This window comes from Anguilla rostrata, chromosome 15 (assembly GCF_018555375.3).
Source record: "Anguilla rostrata isolate EN2019 chromosome 15, ASM1855537v3, whole genome shotgun sequence".
NCBI classification, from domain to species: domain Eukaryota; kingdom Metazoa; phylum Chordata; class Actinopteri; order Anguilliformes; family Anguillidae; genus Anguilla; species Anguilla rostrata.
The window spans coordinates 26809153-26831981 of NC_057947.1; the positions used below are offsets into that span (position 1 = coordinate 26809153).

At 44.0% G+C, this 22829-nt stretch overlaps 5 protein-coding genes across 18 annotated transcripts in view; 4 read left to right on the forward strand and 1 right to left on the reverse strand.

The window, feature by feature from the left end:
• The window catches only part of runx1 (RUNX family transcription factor 1), a 53059-nt gene extending 49174 nt beyond the window's left edge, over positions 1 to 3885 (forward strand). For all 6 annotated transcript variants that reach the window (XM_064311675.1, XM_064311678.1, XM_064311677.1 and 3 more), the window contains 2 exons: positions 276 to 434; positions 2278 to 3885. In XM_064311675.1, coding sequence (XP_064167745.1) covers positions 276 to 434; positions 2278 to 2789 — 671 coding nt within the window. In that variant the 3' untranslated portion in view covers positions 2790 to 3885. The remainder of the gene's footprint in view (positions 1 to 275; positions 435 to 2277) is intronic.
• Positions 3886 to 7164: 3279 nt separating this feature from the next.
• trmt10c (tRNA methyltransferase 10C, mitochondrial RNase P subunit) lies at positions 7165 to 9765 on the reverse strand. 7 transcript variants are annotated; one of them, XM_064311683.1, is made up of 3 exons: positions 9627 to 9765; positions 9200 to 9314; positions 7165 to 8944 (listed from the first exon to the last, which is right to left on the reverse strand). In XM_064311683.1, exon 3 carries the CDS (start codon positions 8930 to 8932, stop codon positions 7508 to 7510), a length of 1425 nt encoding a protein of 474 aa, XP_064167753.1. In that variant the 5' UTR covers positions 8933 to 8944; positions 9200 to 9314; positions 9627 to 9765; the 3' UTR covers positions 7165 to 7507. The 7 variants fall into 7 exon arrangements, with proteins under 7 accessions (XP_064167753.1, XP_064167751.1, XP_064167752.1 ...); XM_064311681.1 differs by having other exon boundaries at positions 7165 to 8958; XM_064311682.1 differs by having other exon boundaries at positions 9521 to 9660.
• txnl4b (thioredoxin-like 4B) lies at positions 9638 to 11210 on the forward strand. 2 transcript variants are annotated; one of them, XM_064311691.1, is made up of 3 exons: positions 9638 to 9773; positions 10189 to 10340; positions 10689 to 11210. In XM_064311691.1, exons 1-3 carry the CDS (start codon positions 9642 to 9644, stop codon positions 10852 to 10854), a joined length of 450 nt encoding a protein of 149 aa, XP_064167761.1. In that variant the 5' UTR covers positions 9638 to 9641; the 3' UTR covers positions 10855 to 11210. The 2 variants fall into 2 exon arrangements, with proteins under 2 accessions (XP_064167761.1, XP_064167762.1); XM_064311692.1 differs by having other exon boundaries at positions 9656 to 9789.
• Positions 11211 to 12053: 843 nt separating this feature from the next.
• mrpl16 (mitochondrial ribosomal protein L16) lies at positions 12054 to 14909 on the forward strand. Its single transcript, XM_064311690.1, has 5 exons — positions 12054 to 12315; positions 12597 to 12668; positions 13202 to 13350; positions 13710 to 14003; positions 14382 to 14909. The coding sequence occupies exons 1-5, from the start codon at positions 12255 to 12257 to the stop codon at positions 14571 to 14573; spliced, it is 768 nt and encodes a 255-aa protein (XP_064167760.1). The 5' UTR covers positions 12054 to 12254; the 3' UTR covers positions 14574 to 14909.
• Positions 14910 to 15214: 305 nt separating this feature from the next.
• cenpq (centromere protein Q) lies at positions 15215 to 21011 on the forward strand. Of its 2 annotated transcripts, none has more exons than XM_064311688.1 (9): positions 15215 to 15337; positions 16713 to 16805; positions 16925 to 16982; positions 17455 to 17557; positions 17744 to 17812; positions 18321 to 18456; positions 18942 to 19061; positions 19176 to 19253; positions 19763 to 21011. In XM_064311688.1, exons 2-9 carry the CDS (start codon positions 16719 to 16721, stop codon positions 19937 to 19939), a joined length of 828 nt encoding a protein of 275 aa, XP_064167758.1. In that variant the 5' UTR covers positions 15215 to 15337; positions 16713 to 16718; the 3' UTR covers positions 19940 to 21011. The 2 variants fall into 2 exon arrangements, with proteins under 2 accessions (XP_064167758.1, XP_064167759.1); XM_064311689.1 differs by lacking the exon at positions 15215 to 15337 and adding an exon at positions 15345 to 15475.
• The last annotated feature ends 1818 nt before the right edge of the window (positions 21012 to 22829 follow it).

A 22829-nucleotide genomic window follows, 5' to 3' on the forward strand; every position in this document is an offset into this window, starting at 1 on the left:
TTTTCCCTTCCTTCCTTTATCACCCTGTAAACACATAAAAACAAATAATTATTAAACTGTTTCTTGGCGACAGCTCTAATAATACTATTTACCATTATTCTCTGGTTTGTTGTCCTGACCACAGCTGTACAATTCTGCCCTAACTACTGCTCCACACTGTTGCTTAGCTACCACCCTGCTACTGTCTAGTTCAGCTCAAAATGCAGTTGCTTTACTGTGCTTTGGCTTCAGGTTAGAGTCTTAGGTTAAATGTCTCCATGTCTCTCTGGGGTCAGACTCAAGACAGATGCAGACGTCACCCACCTGGTCTTACGAGCAGTCCTACCCCTACCTGGGCCAGATCTCCACACCTGCGGTCCACCCGACCACGCCCATCTCCCCCAGCAGGGCCAGTGGCATGTCTGCTCTCTCTGACCTCTCCAGCAGACTCGCAGGTAACCCCCCCACCCACCCACCCACTTCTTGAAAAGTAGAATCAGGTGTCTTAGTGCTGGGATAAAAAAAGAGCCTGCACCCACAAGGTTCCTGGATATCTACCATCCTATAGGTTTTCATTTTGACCCTGATTTGGCACACCCTATTCCACTAATGAGCTGCTCAATGAGATCTCCAGAATAGATGCGGAATGAGGTGTGCTTTTTTAGGGTTGCAAAACCTACAATAGATCTCCAGGAACAGGTTTGGGCAGTCCTGCTGTGTGTATATAATGTGACATTTTATGAAAGAACATGATGTCACTGATCAGATGAGAAGACAGTTTCCGCGGAAGCTCCAGTCTAACAAAAGCACAGTGCCTACAGCGGTCCCACCGGTCTAGTCACCATGCACTGCACTCCAGATGTGGAGCATCCTGTTGAACAGGCCGGTCTACAGCGCCAACTGCTGCTTTGCACAGATGACCTTTTAAGGTGTGAGATCACAAACACGTGATTAGAATGTTCTTAACTGAACACTAATGCTGATGTAACAATCACTACTGGGAACTGAAAGCAATGGAGTTCTAGAACAGTGACAGAGAATTTTGAAAAAAAAGGGTTAAACTGCACTGCTACACTGCTCTTAAACAGTGGCGCATTAGCCTGTGTAACAGCTCATGAAATATATATATTTTTTGATACTTACATGGTCTGATATCCTTGATTTTCAAAGTTCATATCCTCCTATGACTTGGAAATTAATTATTGTCCCCTGTAGGGGACACAAGTCTCTATAATCTCGAATGATATATTCAGCTGTGCTGAAACCTACAGTCCACTCCATGGGACATTCAACAAAAATAAAGTAAATAATATTTCCACTGTTTTGGTTATCCAAGACACTTTATGTAAAAAAAATATAAAATACTTGGACTGTTCTGCCGGGTCTCAGGAGGCTATTGAGCTCAGCTGTTTCATGTTTGGCAGTTTAGCGTACCCTAGCATACGTGTGCTGCCCTATAATTTCACCGAATGTCCAGTGGATGCCGCCTCGTGTTAAGAGCCTAAATTTAAGCACAAAAGCTGAAGAAAAACAAACGTTTCAAATGCAAAGCTTACGTTCACAACAAGAAATCTGTAACAGACAGAAAAGAGACAAAGAAGCACATTATTAGTGTGCATCTTACCCATTATTTTAAAAAATGACTCAAAGATATCATTTTCATGATTTCCTTATTTTATATTTCCCATCTATATTACTTTCTTTCTAGTGGATCTATCTGATGTCCAATTTTGAGTGTTATTTTCCACAGTATAGATTTGTTCTATCAGTTCCCACATATTTGATACTCGAGGAATCGCTATTTTTCCATAGTATAGATTTGTTCTACCAGTTCCCACCATTTTGATACTTGAGGAATTGCTATTTTTCCATAGTATAGATTTTTTTTCTACCAGTTCCCTCCATTTGGAGGCATTAACATTTGAGGCCAGTTTCCTTTTATTTGTTTTTACTGGGTGATCCTTTTTTTTTTTGAGGTACTTTTTATGAGGTACTTGCTATCCTCAGTCGCAGTCTCTGGAGGGCATATATAGAGATGTTAGTCATCCTGAAGGTGGATTTCACTGTGAATTACGATCTTGTTTTGCTGAGAAAGCACCACTAGAAATACCGCTTACTTTCAGGGGTCTGACAGGATTTTGTTGTTCATTTTAATCAGCCACTGATAAATGGCTTAAATATTTAAATTACAAAGCAGCTGGGAGAGTCATATTTATATGTGTGGCCACTCTAGAATCACTAGTGTATGACATGGCTGACCCCTGACCCCTGACCCCTGAACCCCCTCCACACACACAGGTCCTGACCTGACGGCGTTTGGAGACCCGCGCATGGGCTTGGAACGCCCCTTCTCCTCCCTGCCCTCCCTCCCGGACGGCCGCTTCTCCGACTCGCGCATGCACTACCCCGCCGGAACCTTCACCTACCCCACCCCCGTCACCAACGCCATCGGCATCGGCATGTCGGCCATGACGGGCCCCGCGCGCTACCACACCTACCTGCCCCCGCCGTACGCCGGTGGCTCCTCCCAGGGGCAAGCCGGCCCCTTTCAGACCGGCTCCTCCCCCTACCACCTCTACTACAGCACTACTACCGGGTCGTACCAGTTCTCCATGGTGTCCGGGGGGGAGCGCTCCCCTCCCCGCATCCTGCCGCCTTGCACCAATGCCTCCACAGGCTCCGCCCTGCTCAACCCCTCCTTGCCCAATCAGAGTGACGGGGTGGAAGCAGAGGGCAGCCACAGCAGCTCGCCCACCAACATGGCAACCGGAGCCGGACGCCTGGAGGAGGTCGTTTGGCGGCCATATTGAGGCCCGCCCCACCCCCACCACCAACACACCACTCCTTTTCCCCACACCATGACATCCCCCCCCCCCCCACCCATCAGACTGGACCTGCTCTACTGACGAACTGCGGATGTGTACACACTCACACACACCTTAAACACTGAATCCTCTCTGTGTGAGTGGAACTGCTCACTGCCGGAAAAACACCGGAACTGCCTGGGATGCCGAAGTACACACAAACACACGGCCGAGTTATTCATCAACTGTTCCTTGAGAATTTTTTTTTTTTTTAACGATTTTAAAAAATAATTCAGAATTATTGTTAGCGCCGTTTCTGGTTGTTTGTACTGTATGTCACTGACCGCACCTCTCCTCTGAATGGAGGAGGAGTGAGAGAACACAGTAACTGTGAGCGCTCTCTGACCGAAGGAGCGCTTCTTCTGGTCTGGCAAACGAGTCAGCGCTGTTCCGCTGGCCCTGCCTGTCGACCGCACGGTCAGCTCATCCCCTGACCGCCCCGCTCGCCTCTTTCTCCCCTGCAGTGCGGTTACCTCACGCCAGCCGTCTCACACACAGGCTGCGATGAACAACCCCGACGGGGGCAGGAAGCAAGATTCTGCCCCGTCCGCATCACCACTGCCCGACATTACATTCAAACTATTTATCTTTTATTTAACCATCTAATGTATTTGAGTCATGGTCTTTAACTTTGTGTAATTGTTCACAGGCTTTTTTCATTGTGTCGTTGGAAGTTCAGACACAGTGGATTAATGCATATTTGCAACAGTAACCCCCCCCTTCCAATTTGGCTCAAGACCACCCACTTTATCTGTACTGTCTCTGTACCAGATGTGTGCGTGTGTGTGAGAGAGAGAGAGAGAGAGAGAGAGAGTTAGAAAGAGAGAGAGAGAGAGAGAGGTAGAGAGGGGACGTATGTGACTTTGCGTCACAGAGCACTGTGTAAATAGCTCTTGGTTGTAAACGTTTGTTTGATGCCCTCGATGCCCACCGCACCATAGTGTGCCACCCCCATTCCTGAGAAAATTCAAAGCAAACAGAAAAAAAAACTTTGTTTTAGTTTAGTTCTTTTCTGAATACAAATTATGTTCTTTAGCAGAAAGTGTCTGTGGTCTTAATGGTTATTTTACCTTGATTTAAAAATGACTGGTAAACTTCACATATAGTGTACTATCAGGAAGACCTGATCAATATGCGAAAAACATGGTCAAATGTTCATTCTGAGCTACATGCACAACAGTAAACTTTGCATATTTTAAAATTAGAGTTAAAAGGTCTTTTGGTGATGTATCCATCTAAAGCATTTTCCCTAAGTGCACCGGTAACACAGTCCAGAGTATGATCTAATGTTGACTCTGACTGGGAGACACTGTTGAGTAAAACATCACCCAGAGAGGAACGGTTTCATTTGCCAGGTCATGCCCTGCCTCGCGGTGTCCTATCGTAAGGCAGCTTGCTGTTTCCCCGCTCTGCGCGCTGTGTGGCTGGTCCTGTCCTTCAGTGCAGTAACTACAGCTGGCCAGCAGGTGGACCGCAGAGCGTGACGAAGCGCGCTCACCTGATTCAGAGAAATAATCCCCATTTATTGCTGCCTACAGCCTATTGATTGGAAGGACACGGCGAGCATCTCTGTCCCTCTAACCTGCATTGGCACGCATGATAATTAACCTCCACTGACTGCAGTTTATACATTTGCCCTTTTCAATTTGCTCCTTTTTTTGTTGGGTCTCCACGCCGTCTTAGGCTCCATCTCTATTTCTACATCCTCTGTCTCCTACCTCTTTCACCACCTCATTCTCACTCACACTCTCTCCCTCCCTCCCTCTCCCCCTCTCTCTCTCGAGCTGGTAGTGGTGTTCCAGATCGAGTGCCAGCTGCTCCACCCCAATGCCTCTGCTATTCCTGACCCAGGAGGAATTTACACAGCCTTCAGACAAGCCCTGGCCTGTTCAGAGCCAGCAAACACACACACACACACACACGCACGCACACGAATGCACACACACACTCTCTTTCTGTACACACACAAAGACAACTCATGTACACACTTTAACACATTTCTGTACACGCAAATACCCACAACTCGTACACACTTGAACACATGCTCACACACATTCTGTACACACACACAAACACACTCCAGACATACACTCGGCTCCACACAGCCACACACAGGGACTGTGGGCGCTAGGCTAAATAAAGCCAGACCTGTCCCAGCACACAGCACGCAGAGGAGGCTGAGGCCTTAGCTTTAATCCCTGTTCAGGAGACAGGCCAATGGCCATAAAACAAAATAAAAGCTTTTAAATGTAGCTCCAGACAGCCTCACCACTATGGATGGTTTAAAAACAAGTCTCAAGTGTATTTTCTGGCCTTTCCTGTATAATGTAAAGGGGACAGTGGCAGGAGGATTAGAGGTATAACTGTCTTCTGGAACAGTATAACTGTGGTGAACATTACACACTATACAGTATCCACATCACATCAGACAGATTATGTAAACTGACAGATTCTAAAGCAATTGTTACAGGTAAGTGTGCTGTTCAGTGACAGTTGTGAAGACATTTTTGATTCCTCTTGGTAGCGGTTGATTAAATATTTATTTACCAGGACATAACAGAAGACTTCCCTCAACCCCACTGAACTTACACACACACACACACACACACACACACACACAACGCAATAGCAGAGACTGTGGGGACCTGATAACATTGTGTCTGTGAGTGGCCGGATGGAGCGACTCAGTGAACCTCAGGTCTGCCTGTGTGTGCTCTGTGTTCCTCCTGAGCAGAGTGACGGGTGACGGGGGGAGACTGTGAGGCCTGCACGCACACACCAGCTTCAGACTGCACCCTGTCACATACACAGGCCACGTGAGGACCTCTCAGCTCCCTTACACACAGCAGCTTCAGACTGCACCCTGTCACATACACAGGCCACGTGAGGACCTCTCAGCTCCCTTACACACAGCAGCTTCAGACTGCACCCTGTCACATACACAGGCCACGTGAGGACCTCTCAGCTCCCTTACACACAGCAGCTTCAGACTGCACCCTGTCACATACACAGGTCACGTGAGGACCTCTCAGCTCCCTTACACACAGCAGCTTCAGACTGCACCCTGTCACATACACAAGTCAAGTGAGGACCTCTCAGCTCCCTTACACACAGCAGCTTCAGACTGCACCCTGTCACATACACAGGCCACGTGAGGACCTCTCAGCTCCCTTACACACAGCACTTTCAGACTGCACCCTGTCACATACACAGGCCACGTGAGGACCTCTCAGCTCCCTTACACACAGCAGCTTCAGACTGCACCCTGTCACATACACAGGCCACGTGAGGACCTCTCAGCTCCCTTACACACAGCAGCTTCAGACTGCACCCTGTCACATACACAGGCCACGTGAGGACCTCTCAGCTCCCTTACACACAGCCTCACAGCAGTACCTTTACTCTCTCAGTGAACAAGCGTTCCCGTAGCAGATACAGGCGCTCCCCCCATGCCTCAAACACACATGGAGTGAGTGACACCCAGAGGATCCAGGCAGACGAACAGCGGGTTCAAAACATTCTGCCGCTGCAGTCTCCTCCAACCTCCGCAGCTGCCTCAGACCAAAATGTGTTGACTATTAACCAAAACTTTTATTTTAAGTGTGTGTGTGTGTGTGTGTTTGTGTGTATGCAAAAATGAAAAAATCTCCTCCTGTGATCCTAAATGATGAAGAGGTGAAGGGACAATATTCACAGTTCTTGTGGTTCCCTTTCAATCAGCAGGTAATTTATGGAAATTGTTCATTTTGGGGTAAAACTATTAATTGACTTAAATTAAGCAGTTTAATACAAAAACACAACAACAACAAAAAAGAAAGTACACCAGCCCTCCAGGACTTTAACTGATTTATGTAAACTTCAAGACAAGGGCTCCCTCTTGTGGACGCTAAAGGTAACTTAAGCCAGCCTCCATAGGATAAACCCAGCTAGCAAAAAAAAAAAAAAAAAAAGGTTCTCGCAACATTGCTGCAATGTAGTGGCAATGTTACAACATTGACAAAACATCCCAGTAACATTGTGAAAGCATTTTGTGTTGGCTGGGAAGCTACTCTTTCATTGTAGAGAATGGATTCAGATAATTTATTATACTACTGATTCTATAATTTACTGTAATTCTGATGAAACTAAAGTAAGACCTTCAGATATGTCTTAGATATCATTATTGTGTCTTCAGAAATTAGGCACAAATTCACAGTATTCTACAATTCAAAAGACATGTCTATTCACATAAATGAGAAGAGGAGTTATATTCTGATGATATTACCACCTCAACCGGTCATTTGCATACACAGATGAAGGGATGCATTTTCACACACAAAACCCAGGTCACACAATTTATTCTTAGCGAAAGACAGAATATACCAAATAATGACAACTGGACCGAGTTCAACTTCAACTGAAAGGCTACTGTGCATTTGACGATCCATCAGAGCAGTTTCTGTTGACTCTAAAATACACTAACCTCCGCTTTTCAGCAGTAATTAATACAGTATGAACCAGTGAGTGAAGGAGTATAGCAGTTCAATAAACTGAACTAAGAGCAGCATACATTTACATAGGCATTTTAAAACATATTCCACAATGCTAATGCACGTGCATTTTTGAGAGTTTTTTATTCCTCTTTCGAGCAGTTCTTTCTGAGTTTTTGAGACAATGCGTTTCAGTTACTCCTCCTCCCACCAGTTCTTCCTGCTCTTTGGTTTTATGTCATCCTCTGCGATTCGTTTAGATTTAAAAACATTTTGTGCCCCAGGCTGAGCGAGCGGTTGGGTCCGGGTGTCCCTGTTAACAGCATTCTTATAAGTGCTTGTAGGACCCGCTTCCTTCTTTACAAATGTCTGGGCCTTGTTAGTGAAAAAACTCCCAGAGCTCCCTGTCTGTCTTGGCTGGTAAAAGCCAGCGTGTTTTCTCTTGGGGACAAACTCAAGTGCTTCCTCCCACTTTCCAGTGTCCTTCAGCGTCAGTAAGATGCGGATGACTTGGTCCAGGGTCAGGTTCTTCGCTCCCATGTCCCACTGAAGGAACCGGTCCAAGGGAAGACGGGCAGTGGCTAATTTGAGCCGCTTGGCATTGGCCAGCGAGACGCCGGTCTGGATCGACTTGTCGACGAGGGCGCCCACGATGTAAACCTTGCTCTGGTCGAAGGCTTTGAGCACATTCGGCGAGTCCGCGGTCAGGTAGACAAGCTGGCTCTGGGGGAACACGTCCACGTGCCTCTGCTCTGAGGCGGTGATCAGGAGGCGGTCCCAAGTGGCCCCGTACCTCTTCAGCAGCTCCCGGTGGTACCCCCCCTCAGGCTGCAGGTTGCAGAAGTGGAGGTGGAAGGGCTCGGGGGACCGGCGGTTCCAGCCCTCGCACTCCAGCAGCTGGGAGACCGTGTTCTCCAGCTCCCTCCTGGACATGTGCTGCTCGTAGCTCATGTCGAACACCAGCGGCTGCCCAAAAAGCATAGCCTGGGCGGCCCTCCAGCTGTACGCAGTGTCCATAGAGCGACTCCAGACATGAAGCATGAAGGTATTCTGAAGCTGCCCGCCAGCATTCTCATCCTGCTCCTCATCTCCTTCCCTGTTCTTCTTTTCTTCCATCTTTTCACTCTTCTTCTTTTCCTGCTTAATCTTCCGAAACTTTTTGTGGTTCTCCTTGAGAGCCAGGTGCTTGAGGAACTTCTTCTTTGAAGATTTTGTGGAAAGCTCTTCGAGTATCTGAAGCTCCTCCTCGCTCAGCTGCTCTGGGACCAGCTTCCCTGCCTGCCGCCACATTTCTACCAGCTCGCGGGTGGCCTCCAACGAGGAACACTCTGCTCTCTGTCCCGATTCTCCCGGAGCTTCCTCCTCCTCTTTCTCCTCCTGGCGACCAGGTGACATCATCATAGACTTCCATATGTCCAGGTTGATCTTCTCCTCAGGCTGGTCACTGGGCTGCGGGATCTCTTTCCTCATCACTAACGTAGTGCATAATGTCCGCGTGTGGCAAGGTGGAAAAACGCAGATTGGTTTCTTTCGCCTGGATAGTCTTCCCACGAGGGCTGGCGTCTTGAAGTTGCAGTTCCGCCACAGTAGCTTTACCTGCGATGCTCTGGGTAGTCTCATCGTTGTTATATACTGTATTCAAGTAGCTAAAGCGAAGCCGATACAGAACACGTTATTAGCTGTATGTGTTCACATGTATCATATGAATGGCTAACTAAAAATAAACATTCTCACTTGACAGACGCTCGCATTTAAGCTGAACTTTAGCTATATAGCTCGCAAGCTAAGGAGCATGTACCCAGTTATCGTACAAATAAGTAACTTTATATGTACTTCACCCTTTACCATATTATTGGAAATGTGCTATAGCATTATCGCAACCCCTACCTACGACTGCATTCCTTGAAACTTTAAGATGGGAACATTTCTGCTCACTCTTCCTCCCTTCCCTCTGTGCATGCTTCGCAGAAAGGTCATGTTGAATTTGGTACTACATCTTTTTCTAGCCGTGATGAAACAAATGGAAATATAGGTTATTTGTAAATCAGATACTTATAATTCTGAAATATGAACAATGAACAATGTTCAGCGTAAACGTTCGTGTTCGTACATTGTCTTGACTTAAAATTCATAAGATTAAAGTAAACGGTTAATACAAGCATTCATTTTAAAATGTAAAACGGACACATTGTGAACAATGTCTCGTACGGAAGCTTTACAATCCCGTTTTCCAGTGTAAGACTTTCCGGTTCACGGACAGCAGCGCATATGAACTTTACTTGATTTTCTACAGAAACTGAAAATAAATGCTGACTTTTGAGAAATAGGAATGAGCTTGTTCCTTCCGAAGCTTTGCTCCAAGAAAGACATTGACGATGTTATTAAAGGAGTTGCAGAAAAGGTTCTGGTCTTGCGATTTGGGAGAGATGATGACGCAGTCTGTCTGCAGCTGGATGAAATTGTACGTTTCTAACCAGGTGCACGGCGTTGACTTTTGATACAACTACTCGTGATGTATCAAATACGTTTAAAACTATAGCTAGTGATGTATGACAATATCGTTAACTGTTATCAAAACAGCTAACACCAAAAGTGATCTTGTATTGAATTTAAACTGTTTTATCAGACGATGAAGTGAAGAATTTGATTGCAATATCCACGTACAATGTGCTGGGCATCCCAGGCACGAACCATGCTTTTAAACTCAAGTAGCCTCCGTCAAACGATATATCACTTCTACAGAGTGTCTGATATAGTCACTCTATATATTTTTTCTCAAATAATTGCAAGTAATTCTGAGATATGCTTGCATTCTGTTTGTGATTTTTGTGCTGTAAGTTACTACATAACACCCTGCTTCGTGTTTCCCCTGTCAGCTGTCTAAGACCTCTCATGACTTGAGCAACATGGCTTCGATTTACCTGGTAGATGTGGACAAAGCTCCAATATATACTCGGTACTTCGATATCAATTATATTCCGTCAACTGTCTTTTTCTTCAATGGGCAGCACATGAAGGTCGACTATGGGTAAGAGTCCTGAAACTCAGTCTGTGTGTGAGCAAAGGGTATCAATGGTTTTTCATAATTTAAAACGGCTAATCATTTAATTGTTGAATTTAGTGCTGTACTCCACATTTACTAGCAGTTTGTGTGTTTTATGATTTTATTTTATTTTGAATATGCTTTTTAGATAGTGTTCACATCTAAATGTCTAATGTCCGAAGAGCTACTATAAGATGTTTTTAGTTTTTGGAGAGTGGAAGTATATTTGCCCCATTAAGAAGCATTCAGCGTTTGATACTTGGTAGATCACATTTTTATTTTACTTATAGACCTTAGTTCCTTCAGCTGAGCTGCTTGTATATTTTTTTACAGGTCTCCAGATCACACAAAGTTTGTGGGAAGTTTTAAAACCAAGCAGGATTTCATTGACCTGATTGAGGTGATCTATTGTGGAGCCATGAGAGGAAAATTGATTGTCCGGAGCCCCATTGATCCCAGAAATATCCCCAAATATGATCTCTTATATCATGGGATCTAGAAGCTCCCCAACTACGGACTCTTCAACCATGGGATTATGAATACTGCTGTGGTGTAAAATGACTTGCTTCATGTGACAACCATTATTAAAAAATAATACAGCATGGAGATAGCATGGCTTTCACTTTGAAAACAGACAAACAGATACAGGGAATGGGGAAAAATACTTACTCATGGCTGAAGCCGAATAGGTCTTTTGGAAACATAATTTGTCTGTGAAGTATTACCACCCAATTTGACAGATGGGATGTTTAAAGTAACAATTAATTTGTAACTAGTTAACATCAACTTTGTATTTCTGTACATCTGTACTCATATTTATTTTATTTTTAATAAAATGTACACATTCCTATGAAACATGATTTTTATATTTTCGGTCTGATCACTGACATTTCTGTGTTCGCTATAGTCATTAAACTGATAAAATACAACATGTGTGATGAATACGAACTGAAATAATGTTAAATATACCATGTATGGTGCGTACAGACTTTATATACCATGAGACAGAGTCTACTAGAATCTGGAAATCTACTAGAGCTATGCAACACCGTTCTAACAAATGACTGTTTTCCTTCCCTAGTTGATTGAGCAGATACATCATATCATCGTTTTACAATGATTTCTCTCCAGGCAGTCCCCATTACTAAAATGGTGTCTGGAATTACTATGTAATAGAATATGGACGTGTGTTAAACTGTCCACACTGTTCCATAATGGCAGGATGATCTGCTTATATGGAGAATTAATGCATTAATTATGCCAGGACTCCCAGCAAACGTGATTATACTTAATGAAAATTAAAACAAAAGTACAATATATGCAGACGTTATCTCCCAAAATGTACAATTCAGCTTTTGATTAGCGTTGAATAATACGTATGTGTCCCACAGGAAACGTCGGGGATACATAATCAACACGTGTTCAAAAGTACTCATGAGTTGTCATACTGGCAAATTTACAGTACATGTCATATTCCTAACAATGCTGTGATCAGAAATAAGGCCTTGATTAGGGTACATTCGATAGCTTAATTGTTTTTAAATTCATGAAACATGGGTTTGCGAAAATGTAAATTAATCGTTTTACAGAAATATTGTAAAAACAAGAATGCATGTGTGTCTGATGTTTTATGAACTTCAATCATGAATTCAATTTCCAAACGCACATTAACGTGAATACCGGAACGTTCCCAGCTCTGTTTCCTTCGGTGCGATTTTCAGCAGGACCGGATGTAGTTTCTGCTGGAAAAAAAATGGCAGCAACCTTGCATGAGATGATTTGTGTAGTTCATCGGCAAGTGTCAGTTGTAGAATATTGAAGGTTTGATTATAGCAATGGAGATAGAATAGGTTGTTTCTTTTTTTAAATAACATCTGTTTCAAATTTTGCTGTACTATTATGATTTCGTTACTGAAATCGGCTTTTTGTGGAGTAGCTAGTAGGACAACTGGGAGTGCAGGTAAGTTCGCCAGTTAGCTAAGCGAAATGTCGGTTTTTAACCTTTGAGGTTTGTGGAGCAAGCTAACTACAGACAACAGTGTCTAATTACGTTGTACATAAGCGTGTCATTATCAGTAGTATGCTACTGACTAAGGATTTCGATCAAAACGTCCGTTTGCAGAAGACGAATGTCTTCTTAAACGTGTTTCGCTCGAGCAATTAAGCTTACTTGGCACAAGCTATTGCCTCGTTCGTTCATCTATCTGTCTGTAATAATCTACTTCTCTTGTGCGTGTCCAGGTCTCTTTCAAGATCACCTGAAGGTGTTGTCTGCCGGTCTGAAGACATACCCTCTGCCGCCTGACTACAGTGGTAAGTCGCTCCCAGTGAAATTTTAGTGTGCCATGCCTATAATGGTTATGAACTTTTGAAGTGCTTTAGGCTTAATTTGAATTGATGTCCGCTTACATGAGTGTCTGTTTATTGCGGACCCAAAATGTGACATAGCATGAGAAACCCCAATACTTAACAATAGATTTTAATATTATTCTGACAGCTAACACTGTAATAGAGTTAATGAACAATGATAGATGTAGCGCACCACAGACAGCGATACCCCATATGAGTAATACTGTCTCACAGATACCCAGAATAACATGATTCATATTGGCTCAAAGATAGGAAATTAAATAGGAAACTTGCTGCAGTGCTGTTTTTTAACTACACAGAGCAATTTTCACCTTTTTCCCCCTGTGGCTTCATCCTTGCCATAGTGTGCAGACACAATCATTCTTTGACCCCAAACTTGTAATTTAGCTCCACACACTGTTGCTGATTGCAGCGGTTTTTCACAGCGGTACCCGTCTGTGTTTAAATGTTAATCTGCCTGTGTCTTTATCCTGAAGATGTGGTGCTACCTGAACGTCCAAAGCTGAAATTCATGAACAAGGTACCCAACTTAAAGAAGATAAAGAAGGAGATGAAATGCCTTCGCGATATCCGGGGCCCAGCACAGAAGGGCACCACTTTCACAACGGGCCAGTATGGCATTGTGGTGGGTACTGCACCGCTGGCTTCAGAATGGGGATGTGCCATCACATGTTGAAAAACTGCTCATGGGGTGCAGGGGTTGGGGGGACATGGCACTGTTAGCTGTCGCACACACTAGCAGTAGCAAATTACATTAGCTTCGGCCATAATTTGAACTGATGCTCTGAACTGAACTGCTCACCTGAGTGCTGGTATATAATGGAACATTCTTGTTAAGGCAAAAGTGTGATGTTTTCAAGGTTACCTTTATTTATGGATGCAGATGGGAACTACTATTATATTGTGCTCCCCTTCCTGATATGGATTGTGTCTCTTCTCCTTTCTCTGCCTGTCCCCCTCCTTCTCTCTCTCTGACCCCAACAGGCCTTGGGTGGAGGTTACCTTCACTGGGGTCACATGGAGATGATGAGACTGACGATCAACCGGCAAGTAGACCCCCGCACTACCTTTGCACTGTGGCGTGTCAGTGGCCCCTACAAGCCAATCACGCGCAGGGGGCTGGGCAAACGCATGGGCGGCGGCAAGGGAGGCATTGACCACTACGTGACGCCCGTGCGCTACGGGCGGCTGATATTAGAGGTTGGCGGTTGCTGTGAGCTGGGGGAAGTGGAGCCATTTCTCTCTGAAGTGGCCAAAAAGCTCCCCTTTCCTGCCAAGGTTTGTACCTCTCACAAGCTCTTCTTCTTGCACTGTGTACCATTCCTCTTCTTCCCTTCCAGCTACTTCCTTTTAAGCCTTTCAGAATTTCAGTTTGAGTGAGCAGTGTTATCTCTTGAATCTGTATTTTGTTACTCTGTGGTTGAGCGCATGTATTGACAGTTCAGGACCACCATGTTAACACATCTAACAGAGTTAGTGCAGTTATGCCACAGCCTTGGATATAGAACACATTTTATTATATCCATTGATTAGTTTGGTAGATTCTTTCTAACCCAATACCTTATTATAAAGTATAAACTCATAGTAGGACCCCTATAAATGGTCCTGGTTTTGTCCTGAGCCCACCTGACCTTTCCCCTGCTTCTGTCTCATCAGGTGGTGAGCAGGGAGAGCCTGGCAGCCATGCAACAGGAGGAAGCGGAGAGAGAGCAAAACAATCAGAACCCCTGGACCTTCAAGAGGGTGGTCACCTCAAACATGCTGGGCGTTCGCAAAGTGCTGAGTCCTTTCGACCTGCACAACCACGGCCGCTTTTCCGGCAAGTTCCACAACCCAGGCAGAGTGTGAGGCGTGGCATCCGCACGGTGCGCCAGCGGCACTCCGCGTGACATCAGGGGAACGGACACTGATTCCTGCAATTCACGGAGGCACAAGTTGTCTCATATGCAGTGCTGTGTGAACCATTCCTCATTTCATAGTTCTCCATCTTGTGAGGTCACCAAGGACTCTTTATGGCACCAGTGCAGTGGTTTTCACTAGCAGCAGTGTCAATGGACAAAGGTCCCTGGAGGTCATACAAGTATATTAGCAGCCAGTGGGAACTGTCATTGGTGCCATCCATTTATACCCCTGTTGGAAAATGTAATTTTGCATTTGCAAATAAATAAACCTATATTAACCCAGTACTTGATTTTTGTGTGTGTATCTATGGGAGTGTTCCTTCCCCATTTAGCGACATTTTTCATATCTGAAAACCAAGAGAGAATTACAAGAAATGATGTGACATCAGGAGGATGTGTGATTATGTGGAATTTCTATTTTAAAATCTACCACCGGGGTTTTTTCGACAGGGGGTCTGAAAATACTCTAGGGGAGTCCCTGACCAGACTTGATATGTAATTACTGTATTAAGAAAACTTATGGTGGGGGTCGGCTGGATGCCTTTGATCCTAGGTTTGAGGTCCCTGGATCAGAAAAGGTTGAAAACACCGGATTTACAGTGAATTTGTGAACTGCGCTCTTACCAATATGCCGACCGCCCGGGAACACCAGTCTCGATGACTGCACATGCGCACTGATCCTAATTTGAACGTAAATTTGCCGGGAAACTGGTGAGTACTGTAACGTAAACTTGCTAATGACAATATTATTAGCATCTTTGCAGTTGTCTCGTGTCTATTTAGCCGATTCGAAAATAAGATACCTTGCAAATTGTTTGGTGTTAAGTAGTTTTAGTAAAGATTGATTAGGTGAGTACTCACAACGTTAGATGCAACAGTGTAGCTACGGATTATAGCTAGCTAGCTAGCTTGCTAACATTAACTTGTCTTGTGAGTTCAGGAGATGGATAATCATATGCTACCAAAAATATTAGATTATTTATAAGTAATTTAACTTAGCTGTAATATAGTAATCGGAATGCTATGCTACCGAATGGGTACATTTGCCATGTAGTTACGTTATCGAGCGAGCTATCAAACAGTTCTCTTAATGAAACGGCGAGATTAAACCTAAATAGTTTAAGGTGTAAAACCAGAAATTGCTTGCTAATACCTAAAGTCAGAAATCGAACAAATCTTCATTAAATCAACATACGTCCAATGTTGCATTGGTGCGCTGATCGCAAGGAAGTGTCAGTGTCACAGATGCAGATGTACACAACCCGCGGTTGACACTTTTGAAAAGCTGACTTTCGCTATATATAGGCTAACGTTATATCCTCTGGTTATATCTCTACAACGTAACATTATTATTATTACTGTTATTATTCTCATAATAATTATTGTTATTATTATTGTGTAAGTGTAAAAACACTCTGCTTGAGATTTTAAAGGCGAGGACTGATAAAATGTCCAAATTGCTCCAAACTATTTGTTATATACTTTGGAGTAATGAACTTGTTTTAATTGTGTAGCTCATATACTATGATACCAGGGATGGTCCCGAGACGACGGTCATAACGCATTCCTCCTAAGCGTTTCATTTGTTAATTTCAAACAGTTTAACATGAACACTTGGAGGGTAACATGTTAGTGCACATACTGTTTTGACATGTATTTACCTCTTGATCTGCACTTTTAAGAATGTGATAAAACTGGGATTTTGTCTGTCTCGTTTTTGAAGTTTACTTCAAAGTGTAGTGCATTTGGCAAAAACTGGCTGAAGTTTGATTATCATTTCCAGTAATTAATTAGTTGACTGACTTAGTTTATTATCCCACTAAGGGAAATTTTAAGGGAAAAGAAGGTAAAAGCGGTCAGTGATCAACAGCATCAATAACTAGGCAATGATACAAGATCAAGTCAGAATAGGCTTTCCACAAATACCACAGTACCGGGAGAACAGTGCAAGACAAAAGTGGCTGAAATCTCCATAAAAATTACAGTATTATTTGGAGGGAGTTCAAACGGTCAATAGCTACCAGAACAAAGCAAGTCTTAAGTCTCTTAGTCTTAGTTTTTTAGACTTATTTTGGCATTTGCGCAGGTCACAATGAAGCCCAGCCGAGGATCTAAACGGGCCTCAACGAGAGGACCCGTAGCAGGAAGCAGGAAGCAGGGTCCGAAGAGACCTGCACAGGTGAGAGTCTGAGGGGAGGGGAGACGGGACAGGTGACAGACAGCAGAGATGCTGCTGAGGAACCAGAGGTGCACAGGTGTGGAGGAGAAATGACCCCCGACAACCCTTCTGTGTTCTAGGATGGGGGGCCCAGCAAAAAGAAGAGCGAAACCCAGAAACAACCTCGGAAGAAGCGGGGTAAGTGGGGGTCACGGAGAGTGATCTGGTGAGGGATGGACAGGGATATCCCTCCTCCCTCCAAAAACAAAATAAATAAATAAATAAAAATTAACAGACAAGTAGTACAGCTGATATAGAAGCTAGAAGCATGCTGCATTTGCATAGATGGTTAAAACCCCAAATTAAAGCACACACTCTGCATTGTAATTAATGTATCATGATGACTGTGCTGGGAATCGCATAGAGCAGGGGTGTCAAACACAAGCCCTGGAGGGCCACAGTACCTGTAAGGCCTTTATTCTTTCCTTTATATCAGCAGCCAGTTAGGGCATTGGGCGGTGTATGGATTCTTTCATTAATCAACGGCTTAAATGAATCACTGGTCATTTTATGTTTTTGCTACACAGCTAGTCATTTTAACAATACGTGCCTATAAAGGAAAGGCTGCTCAATTTCCTTTTTGCCTGCTTTTGTCTATCGCTGTGTCCAGTGGGAAATGATGCTGCTAGAAAGGTCAAAGGTCAGGAAAAGTGGACACTGCTGCCCAAGATCTCCATTACAGCTCTGAAGAACATTCTAGATTTGTCTATACTGTGAGTGGCTTTTTCTGTTACATACAGTGGTACCTCCGGTCTAATTGACATTTACCTGTTAGGACTTTGAAATTAGTTTGGTAACAACCTTTGACAAGCTTTGCTGGTCAGAGTTTTCAGTTACCTTGATACATTTTATGGTTTTGATCTCTTACATATTCTACACTCTGTCACTGCCTTTCTCAGGCCTGTTCTTACCATGAGACGAAAGGATAAAGATGAGTCTCAGAGACACCTTAACCAATTGAAGGACAGGTGAGACACCGTAATCAACCCGTCATGGGCAGGTAACTGTTTAAAACTGATTAAGCTTAATGGGTAATTGGTGCATAAAGCAGTTCTATACTGATTGTTGTATTAACATGTTGAGAAATTAAATTGTATTCCACCTACATTTAGTCTTTTTGCACCTCTTGTCCAGTCACTTACATGGTTTGGTTTTTACCCCCTATAAAATCCATTGGAACAGTAAGATATTTACTGAAACTATGCCCCACATGGGTATCAAACCTGCAGCCTCTCAGTTACAGAGGGAGTTGCAGTTACCTAGCTTATACTACTGTGTCATCTCAGTAGTATAGTATAAACTGCTGCAAATGCTGATTTATTACTCGTGAAAAAGCAACATCAGCTCCGGCACAGTACTCGTTATGTCGTTTCTCAGCCGACAGGGGTCACTATTGAATCAAGAGCCGTGCTTCAGCTTGAATCAATCTGAACCCTAATGTGACCTCACAGTCATTATTTTTCTGTTCATTTGCAGATTTCTGGCCAGCTGTGCGCAGCTCAAAGTGCCCCCCCGCCCCCGGAAACAAGGCGACATGCTCCAGGTTTCCCGCCTTTACCTGGCAGAGAGGAAGAAGAAGGCCGTGGGCCAAAGATGCCTGAAAGCACTTGAGGTGTGGGGAGCGGGCACAGGAGTTAAAAATAAAAGAAAAAGGAGGAGAGGGGACTGAGAGATAAGGAGATGGAGCGGGAAGGTTAAAAGAGTGATGGAGGAGGCATGGATGGATGCCTGGTGGGGAAGACTTCGGCATGGTGTTGAAATTGGGTGGGGCGACAGCCCTGGGATTTGGGGGCTTTGTGTCATTCTGGCAGGAGGTGTAGCGGAGGAAAATGAGGGGCTGTGCATGTACTGACCATAACAGCACCGTAGATGTTACGCATGCTGCAGTTCTGCTCAGTACTGACCATTAGCAACAGTTTGTGTGTGTGCATGCCAGTGCATGCGTGTGTGTATGCTGCACGTGAGTGTTGTGTGTGTCTGTGTCTCAGTGTGTGTTTCCGGGATGGATTGAGTACAGTTGTGTGTGATATGACATTTGAATGTGTGTGTATGTGTGTGTTTGTAATTTGACATTTGAATATGTCTGTATTTTGTCAGGATGAGGTGAGTGCAGTGGTTGGGGCTCTGGAGGAGATTGAGGTGAAGATGGATAGTTTGGAGCAGGAGACCAGGACATTGAGAGGCAAGCTGGAGGATGAAGAGGAAAGGGCCCAGGAGGTACAACCATCTCATTCAGTGATCTCAACATGTATACTCAATAGTAGGCAAGTGTGTTGATTCAGACACTGTGATGTTTGTTCTTATGCAGTGTTCATTCTCCTTCCTCTGCAGATCCTGCAGCTGTCAGAGCAAGGAGTCCTGAACTTGCCTGCCCTCCCCCGACAGGTGACAAGAGAGCTCCCCCTGCAGGTGAGGAGGTCACAATGAGGAGATTTTACCAACTGTGAATCAATTAAACTTTGCTGGTTAATTCAGGCTGAAGAGAGATTATATAAATATCACGTCCACTCTGGTTGATATGCCACAATGGTAATTATCAAATGCAATAGCAGTCTTTGACACCATATGGTGTATTACCTTTCATTTCCTCTTTTTTGCTTTATTTATGTCTGATGCGGTAGGAAAAAAAACCAAGCTTCAGAGGCTGTGTGAAATGCTTCTGGGGGAAATGAAGGTAAAACACCACATAGTAGCAATGGCCGTTGTAGCATTTGATAATTACCGTTGCGGTATATTGCCCAGCATTAATTCCAAGTGAACAAAGGCTCCCATGTTTTGGTTCCCTTGTGATTGCTGTGATACCTGCAGATTTGAGACTGTTCTGTGGCCAAGTGTGTTGGTGCGATTGGGAGGGGATGTCCGTAAGGGGACAGATTGACTCCTGTGGCGAGTCTGGCAACCCGTGTTTCTTTGGGCAGGAGCGGATGCTGAAAGACCCCGAGGTTGCTGCCCGACTGGCGACCGCGCTGCACAGCTCTGCGGAGCTGCGGGACATGAAGGCCTTCCTGGAGCTGGCGCACGGACAGGCCGACCAGCTTCTGCTCAAAACCCGGGGAGCCTCGCCTTCTGCGGAGGACTCCAGCATCGGAACATAAGAGTGTTACAGTGGCTGACGTCTTTTTGTAGGCAAACCCATAAGTTTCTCCCAGCTTGGGTTCCCTCGGCAGTTTACCAATGCTTTTTTCCCACAAGGATTTGGATGTCTGCTAAAAATAAGGTCTAAGGCTAACATAAGCTTAAGAGTTATACATTTTGATCCATGACATAAATTACATAAATTAATTAATATCTCTATCATAAATTTCAACGTAGCAACTTTTTAGCAACTAAAATTTTTAAAGTACAGAACAGCTGTGAACAATATATGAAACTCTTAGGATTATGTTAACTAAAAAAGCATTGGAAATCTACCGAGGGAACCCATGCCTCAAAAATGCAACGGCACTTTCTGGATTTTTTAGGATTACAAACTAACATTCTATATAGGGTGGTGACTAGCCGCGAGAGAAGGAACAGCTCTCTGTTAACTACTGTTCCAACCCTGGACTCTCACATGCCACCCTTCCAAAGCCACACCCCCTCTTGTTATGACATCACAAAGCCTGTCCTACCCTGCACCAAAGGACACTGACCCTGGCAGTGTCTGTACTGTACTGTTACTCCCATCTCACTCTACAGAAGTTACTGCATCTGTCTTATTTTTCACGGTTCCATGATTCATGTATAAAAATCCTGCTCGTAGAATGCGCTAGGACCATGCGTCAGTACAGCTTGTTTGTATTGCAGTTTTCATTCAGTTTATACTCAGATTCAGTTTAAAGATACAAAGCTAGAGATCAATTTTTTAATTTTCTGAACAAATCAAAAGTTTTTTGAGATTTGGAGACAAATCAGAAAGCCTGAACAAATGGGTTAGGCGGTACATTTCTCATTTTATTTCTCCCTGCTTAAGGTTCAGGTGACGTCAACATTGGTATCTAAGAATAAAAGGACATGGTACCATGTCTCTTTGTTAACTCTCACTAAATTACAGCCGAGAGCATGTATATATCCTCTTATGAATTGTTCTGTTGATTTGACTATTTGCAAGTTGTCTTTTTGTGTAATCTACATCACCATCATGTGTACATAGACATATTAAAATAAACATCTAAACATTGTCAAAAATTGCTGAAACCTTCACATTGTCTTGCATTTTCTTAAATTTCCCAAGCACCTTCCAGGTACTGGGTGTGAGGAAGTTCTGTGTATTGAGATTTAGTTTTAGTGCAGTTTTCCAAATGTCATGGTCCAGGCTTGGGCTAGCAGTGTTAAAGCTGATTTTGCAGTCATGGAGAGTGCCTTTAATAACTACTGCACCATTCTGACAAATGTGCAACTCTCCCTTTCACAAACCAAACTCGTATTGGGTGACGTTATGAGTAGAACAGCCTGATTATGCCACTCCCTCAGACCATAGTACAATATTAGAGTGGAGCAGTATCCATTTCTAGTAGAATCTAGTCTGTTACTAATCTCTGGACCAGATGCTACTAGGACTGTGTCTCAAAGCCAGTTGATTCTTCAGACAACTAAAGATTTAAAAATTACTCTAGCTCGCTCGCTCATTCATTCATTCATTCATTCATTCATTCATTCATTCATTCATTCATTCATTCATTCATTCATTCATTCATTCATTCATTCATTCATATTATAGGAGATAGGCAAACCGCTACTATACTGCCCAAACATGTATGCAAAAACAACCCTTTTAGTAAGATCTTATTAGGCCCACAATTAGCCACACCTGGAAACATGCCAATCAATCAATTAGCTGCCTGCAAGGCAACTCAAGCACACGAATATTGCAGTCAGTTCAAGAAAATGGTGAATAAAGCTTATACAGACATTTGGAAATGCAATAGAATATTTGCAAGAAACCCCCCACACACACATGCAAATTCTGACTTTACACAGTAGGGGTGGGCAATTCCAGTCCTGCAGGGCTGGTGTGTATTGCAGATTTTTGTTTCCACCAATTAACCTTGCAAAAATTGGTTCTTAACAACACTGGCTCACTGGCGTAAATGTTAGGGCTAATTAAATAATTATGACGAGAAGTTGGCATGAAAACCAGAACCTGCCCACCTCTTCTCAACGCTGAAGCCTTCTGAGCAGGTTTTTGTTTTAACTCAGCACTAAGACACCTGATTCTAATTACCATTGTACTGATTCAAGACCATGATCAGTCAATTAGTTGAATCAAGTGTCGTAGTGCTGGGCTAAAACAAAGAAACCTGCAGCAAACACCAGCCCATTCCGGATGATCGGACCCTCCCTGTTTTACAGAATGGCACACTGGACACTTGGATCAGTGTCTGGCATCAAGTGAGATTCTGTCCTGTGAATGGGGGTGACATGTGGGGGGCAAACCCTCAGCACAGTGGTGTTAAACAGACGGTAATGTGACCATAGCCTTTCGCAGCTAAAATTGTGGAACATGGCCGTGCATCTGTTGTTTGTGGAGCAAGGGAAAGTGTGCTGTTGAAGAATCTCACTGCAAGTGAGCAAGATCACACGCGCGTCTGAGTGTCACAGCCTACAGTCCTCTCTGCATCTCTGCCAATCCACACGCACCGTCTCTTTCTGGATGAATGTGAACATCTCGGTCTTACTCAACCTCCTCTCCTAAACTCATTGACCGTTCTTATGTTCGCGCCCCTCCCCAAAAGACGGGTTTCAGAGAGAGAGAGAGTGAGCATATGAAAATGAGAGGGATACACAAGCACCTGTCAACTGGATGCCTGCTGTATATGCTACACCACAGAGAGGAGGATGTGGCATCAGCCTTTCGTGTCTGTCATGTCTGTCTTGTCGTTTCCTACACACATGCTGGGGAAAAGAGGGTGGTGCCGCCAACGTGGAACTTTCAGTGACCTGTTTTTTTTACTTTCAAGAAAACGCGTAAGAAATTTTAAAAAAAAGATGTGGTGTATTTTTGTC